General features: G+C 46.5%; 1 protein-coding gene across 1 annotated transcript; it reads left to right on the top strand.

The window, feature by feature from the left end:
- The first annotated feature begins 826 nt into the window (after positions 1–826).
- Positions 827–2290, top strand: LOC119308810 (aquaporin PIP1-5-like). Its single transcript, XM_037584966.1, has 3 exons — positions 827–1541; positions 1642–1782; positions 1884–2290. Exons 1-3 carry the CDS (start codon positions 900–902, stop codon positions 1977–1979), a joined length of 879 nt encoding a protein of 292 aa, XP_037440863.1. The 5' UTR covers positions 827–899; the 3' UTR covers positions 1980–2290.
- The last annotated feature ends 4139 nt before the right edge of the window (positions 2291–6429 follow it).

The following is a 6429-nucleotide window of genomic DNA, read 5'->3' as shown; positions in this document are numbered from 1 at the left end:
TTGAAATGTATATGTTGTTTGTGCAAGTCACGCGCGCTGCAATTTTTTACGCGCTATTGGAGCGGCGCGCTCGCGCTGCATTTTAGCGCGGCTGTTGGAGCCAGCGCTGACGGCCGCGTAAAACCAGGCGAACGGCGCGCGGTAAACTAATTTTTAGCGCGCGGCGCGTTGCGCGCCTGTTGAAGATGCTCTAAGCGGAGCTGCCCATAAGCTACATTCGGCTTATGACGAAACATCGACTATGGTTGCATGTATGTTTATTTTAAGTTTTTGGTTATTATTATTATCCCTCTAGTCCCCGCCCCCGGATAATGACCAATATATATAAGATTAAAACATAGAACCTGTGTTGCAACCTTTTGGAAGCACTACCTATCCGTGTCTGTCTAGCAACTAGTACTAGCTAGAACAAAAAGGACACCACTTTCTGCTCTCATAATGCAAAATCCTATACAAATGAATTCAGCCCACTGATCAATAGTATCTTATCACCGACTTAAACTAGTATACTAAGTATCTGCAATTAACAACAGCCGACGAAACCTTTCGATACCACAGACTCTGCCGCTCCATGACATGGAAGGTGAGATGAGACACCAAGAGTAGTAAACAAGCCACAACAATTTCATAGACCAACTAATAGAACTAATAAAGTACCATCACTGGGCCACTAATCAGTAAACCAAACCCGCCCCCTATCATCATCCACTAATGAACAAGTGGCAGCAAAGGCAAAATAAGCACATTGTCACCACACACACAATGCAGAGCGACCATGATTGACCCCCGCTATAAGAAGCACTCGAAAGCCACTCCCTTTCCTCATCTCTCTCTCGCACACCCATCCATCATCATCTCCTCTGCCTAACAAGCTAAGCAGCTGAACTCAAGCAGCGGCAATGGAGGGCAAGGAGGAGGACGTGCGGCTGGGCGCCAACCGGTACTCGGAGCGGCAGCCGATCGGGACGGCGGCGCAGGGCGGCGGCGCGGACGACAAGGACTACAAGGAGCCGCCGCCGGCGCCGCTGTTCGAGGCGGAGGAGCTGACGTCGTGGTCCTTCTACCGCGCGGGGATCGCCGAGTTCCTGGCCACCTTCCTGTTCCTGTACATCAGCGTGCTCACGGTGATGGGCGTGGTGGGCAACCCCTCCGGCTCCAAGTGCGGCACCGTGGGCATCCAGGGCATCGCCTGGAGCTTCGGCGGCATGATCTTCGTGCTCGTCTACTGCACCGCCGGCATCTCCGGCGGCCACATCAACCCCGCCGTCACCTTCGGGCTGTTCTTGGCCAGGAAGCTGTCGCTCACCCGGGCCGTGTTCTACATGGTGATGCAGTGCCTGGGGGCCATCTGCGGCGCCGGGGTGGTGAAGGGGTTCCAGACCACGCTGTACATGGGCAACGGCGGCGGCGCCAACTCGGTGGCGCCGGGGTACACCAAGGGGGACGGCCTGGGGGCGGAGATCGTGGGGACCTTTGTGCTCGTGTACACCGTCTTCTCCGCCACCGACGCCAAGCGCAGCGCCAGAGACTCCCACGTCCCCGTAAGTACACCGTCCTCTCTAACTAGCGCGTGGAATATATCATTTCGTGGATGATGACCAAATTAACTGATGTGTGTATGGATGGACGGATTTGGTGCAGATCTTGGCGCCGCTGCCGATCGGGTTCGCGGTGTTCCTGGTGCACCTGGCGACGATCCCCATCACCGGCACCGGCATCAACCCGGCGCGCTCCCTCGGCGCCGCCATCATCTACAACAAGAAGCAGTCGTGGGACGACCACGTAAGAAGAATCAATTAATTAGCAAATCTAGGACTAGTTAGAGACTAATTATTCATGCTTCCGAGGAATTAAGCTTGATGATCATGGTTTTGGACATGCAGTGGATCTTCTGGGTGGGCCCGTTCACCGGCGCGGCGCTGGCGGCCATCTACCACGTGGTGGTGATCAGGGCCATCCCCTTCAAGAGCCGCGACTAGTAAACTCAATCAGCCATGGAATGGAATGGATGGAATCCTGTCGTTCATCGACCATCGTTTGTGCTGATCGTTGCTCCTGTAATTACCGGTCTGCCGTACTGTTCCTGAGCGAGCGCGTGTGTGTGTCCTTCAGTGAGTGTGTCAGCGTTACTAGTGTGGTCAGTGCACTTCTTCACCGCACCCACCCAAAATGTGTAAATTTCGGTACTTGTGGTTCCCTCTCTTTTGTAAGCAAAACGTGTGTATAAAATAACAAGGAATGAAGATCGAATTAATGATCGATCTTCAAGTGGAGTGCTGTTACATCGATACTTGTCCCGTTCCAAAATATTTGGGATTTCTGGGTTTGTACTAAGTCAAACTTCTTTAGTTTGACTAACTTTATAAAAAAATGCTCTACACCATTAAATATACAGTACATGATGAAAATATAGGTTAATGACACTAAATAAGCTAATTTGATGTTGTAGATGTCGGCACATTTTCTAAAACCTTGCTCAGATGTAAAGAAGTTTGATTTAAGACAAACCTAAAACTTCAAGTCTTTTGAAATGAAATAAGTACATATGAAAATAAAATGTTCTCTATATGTGTGTCATCCTGTGCTGAACTTTTTTTTAACACAGTACAGACGCAAGCGCTCATATACACGCATATACACTCATCCATATGAACGCACACACGCACACCCTACCCCTATGAGCACCTCCATAGGACTGAGCCGGCATATCATCTTGAAATTTACGAATTCACCGTAGGCACCTCGTCATCGACAGGAACGTCTCCTTCCACTGAATGCGCATCGCCGGAAATCCTGAAATAAATCCGGTAATAAATGCGAGCACCAGGATTTGAACCCTGGTGGGCTGGGGATACCACGGTCCCTCTAACCATTCAACCACAGGTTGTTCGCATGTTGTGCTTGACTCTAAGCACTCACGCAAGATGGAGCTGGGCCGACTGATGGGTTTAAGAGGCCGAAATACCAATACTGACGGGCTGAAAATACGGACTGATACCCTATTTGGCGCCTAAGGCACCAAATAGTGTTCATTTGGTAGAACGCACCCTCCTTTCACCGGTTTTGGAGTTGTCGTTTTTTCTTTCGGTTTTTATTTTTATATATGAATATTTTCAAATTTGTAAACCTTTTTTGTGATATTTCACAAACTTTTTTTAATACATGAACTTACAAAATTTCGTGTGCTGTTTTTAAAGTTCTTAAGCTTTAAAAGAATAGGATGTTCTAAAAAAATGATGAGCATTGTAAAATTCATAGAATTTTTAAAATTTCATGGACATTTTACAAAATAAATGAAAAAAATTATAATCCGCTAAAAAATAACCAATTGTTTTAAAATTAACAAAAAACTTTTTTTTACTTGAGCCAGTTACTGCAGAAAAAGGAGCAAAAAACAAGCAAAGAGCATGGGCGGGCGACGGAGAAAGCAGTATAGTCGCATTTTTGGACAATCAGTTCACTTTTTTCTCCTAATTATGCACTCTTTCATGCTAGTGATCATTGTTGAAGCAATTTGTGCTACGGGAGATGATTGCCCATTCGACAGAGTAGCGGAACATGGTCGTAGATAAGTTATACCACAAATTACAAACTTGGAGCGACCACAAAGGAAATAAGTAGCAGAACTATAGCTATTTCTTTGGGGGCTTATGAAGCTCAACCCAAAAATTTATTTTAGAAGCCTGGTAAAAAATCTGAAAATGATTCAAATCCATTATCACAGCTCACCGGAAGTACAAAGCACCTCAACATAATAAAAAATACATTAGGACTAGCCGCCGACGCACCGTTGTTGCCGCTCCTCTAGCAGAGCCGGCTTGACCTTGTCGATGACAGCCGGGAAGTCTTTGTACACGTGCCCCTAAGGACCACGCCTTGAAGCCGCAATCGTTGTCGTTGAACCCTTGAATAGATCTGACGCACCTGACACAAAATCTCGCCACATGACAAGAAACTCTAACCTCACCGCCTCAAGGAGGCGGCAAGAATCTACACTGGAGATCCATCAACTACATCCAGATGGACGAACTCGAGGAGGATCGAAGCCCCGTAAGACGGACTCGAAGAAGGAGCGTCGACATCCGCCCGAGCACCGCACCTGTGAGGATTAAAAAAACTCTAACCTAAACTGTTACCCGGAGCGGAGGAACTGGGATTCCCCTCCCCGCCACCACCCGCCGGAGCGGCAGGCATAGGGGTGGCAAATTCACGGGCTCACCGATAAAGGTCGGAGAGGAGAGTTTACTCTAGCCGCTAAAGGGATGGGGGGGGAAGAGAAACCATTAATTAGTAGGCTTCTAAAACAAAATTATATGTTGGGCTTCCATAATAAGCTGGGGCGGGGGAAACTTATTTCCACAGCCATCCATAAGCCCCAAAAGAACTGGCCCTTAGTGCTTTTGTTTATTGCACCTTAACCGCAACTCCAATGGTGTGCATCCAAGCGAACACATCAAACGTCCGTGGGACGTGTCCATGGACAACTGACAGGGGTGGCCATCCAACCTCGTGCACCAAATGCCCATACCTTTCAAAAAAACAAATGTCTGCCATGCACCCTCACTTGATCATCGACTGATAGCAATTCAACCACACATTTAAATCGTAAAAGTGTCAGGTGTTCAACAACAAGTTTTTAAAGTTCACCGGTCTCAAAAATCATCCAAACTCCTCAAAAGTGGCCTTCATCTCAATCTTTCTATCCTTGAGGTTGAACTTCTTCATCGACACACATTGTTCATCCAAGTGTTCTACCTCTTGAGCTTCATCCAAAATGCATCAATGTGAAGGGCTTTCCCTCCATCATTTGGTACAGTGTGATAGCGCTCACGAGCTATACATGGTGTGATCATCGAGTTACAACATTAAGTGAATCAAAGAATTGACCAACTCATAGAGAAATAAGAAGCAAAACTTACGATATCCATGATTATCATGCTTGTTGGCCACCTTCTTTTCACTTGTACAATTGTACTGCAATACTTATGACGGTGTTTGAAATGGTGTAGCACATTGTGATCATGGATCAATTCAAAATTTGTACGGCGTGTAGTCCTTGTGCTCTTGAAACCAAGAATGCACATGTTGCCAAAACAGTGTTCCCTTTAGCTAGCTTCATGCCTACAAACACCGCACTTGTTGCCAACCGTGCATTGCACAAAAATGCATCCTCCCTCACCGAGTACTCTGCCATCGTGTTTTCTTCATGTTAAACAACAAGAATGTCAGAAGAAACTCTCAATGGCATTGTGTCAAATATTTATCAAGCATGGTGTCCGTCATGGACGATGCTGGTAGGGGCGGACAATACCCGAAAAGCGGCCTGGTCCGGGGTGCAATGGTGGTGAAGTACAAGGCACCTGGGCATCAGCCAGAGTGGTATAGAGGTGATGATGGTCTTGGTGGGTGTGGATATAGAGCAAGGGGAGGCACAGAGTGGGGGGAAATAGCTCCGGGGGAGGGGTTTTGGGTGAACCTAGTGTGTCAGAGTTCCACGTGGCGAATGTCCGTACTCTTGCAAACTCCCAAAGTGTTTTATTTTGGTTTGGATATATTTTGGACGTCCTAACCATGCCACCGACCTTTTGTGCATGGCGTTGAATGACAAAAAGTGTATGGGCCGTATGGTTCTAATATTTACAGGCGATTTGAGGAGCCGCACTGAAGTTGCCCTAAGTAATGCCCGAAAGTGGCATCTATAAGAGGGAGAAATAAAGGCATCTCAATATTATTAATGACTTGGACTTAAGCCGAGGTAAATGTGCTTGGCACGTTGGACCGTGTGGCCAAGAGAGAGGTTGAGGAGAAGCTACAAAAGCTGCTCAAAGAAGAAGAGATGAAGTGGGCTCTTGGAGCATAGGTTAGGCAAGTGATTAAGGGTGACAATAATACCCGGTTTTCCATATGATTACGAATGGAAACATAGGAAAAATAGAATTATTCAGTTAGAGCAAGACGAGGGTACAACTATAGGACACGAGAACCTAAAATTGTACATAACAAAATACTTTAGAAAACACTCAATGGCATTGTGTCGCACGATGAGCAAATGATTGGAGATTTGCCGCAACTGGGAGCCGATGAGAACGAGATTTTGCTAGCATTGTTTTCTGAGAAGGAGGTGTTCAAGGCAATAGCACAAATGAAGAATAATAAGGCGCCAACCCCGGATGGCTTTTCAGCTGAATTTTACATGCGGTGTTGGGAAATCATCAAAGAAGATCTTTTACCCATGCCCCATGATCTATTTAATGGCCATTTACAATTATTCCACCTTAAATTTGGAACTATAACATTGTTGTCAAAGAAAGAGGATGTAGTTCGCATCGAGCGGTTATGTTTACTTAATGTGAGCTTTAAGATTTTTACAAAAGTTGGTACTGATAGACTCACACCAATTGCGCATATTGTGGTGCAACCAACTCAGAC

This window comes from Triticum dicoccoides, chromosome 5B (assembly GCF_002162155.2).
Source record: "Triticum dicoccoides isolate Atlit2015 ecotype Zavitan chromosome 5B, WEW_v2.0, whole genome shotgun sequence".
NCBI lineage: Eukaryota > Viridiplantae > Streptophyta > Magnoliopsida > Poales > Poaceae > Triticum > Triticum dicoccoides.
The sequence above is the reverse complement of the archived record's forward strand: the minus strand, read 5'-3'. Positions and strand labels throughout refer to the sequence as shown.

Coding starts and splice junctions, on each gene's coding strand:
- LOC119308810 (XM_037584966.1), top strand. CDS start 900: ATGGAGGGCAAGGAGGAGGACGTGCGGCTGGGCGCCAACCGGTACTCG. Junction 1,542..1,641: donor CCAGAGACTCCCACGTCCCC/GTAAGTACACCG, acceptor GATTTGGTGCAG/ATCTTGGCGCCGCTGCCGAT. Junction 1,783..1,883: donor AGCAGTCGTGGGACGACCAC/GTAAGAAGAATC, acceptor TTGGACATGCAG/TGGATCTTCTGGGTGGGCCC.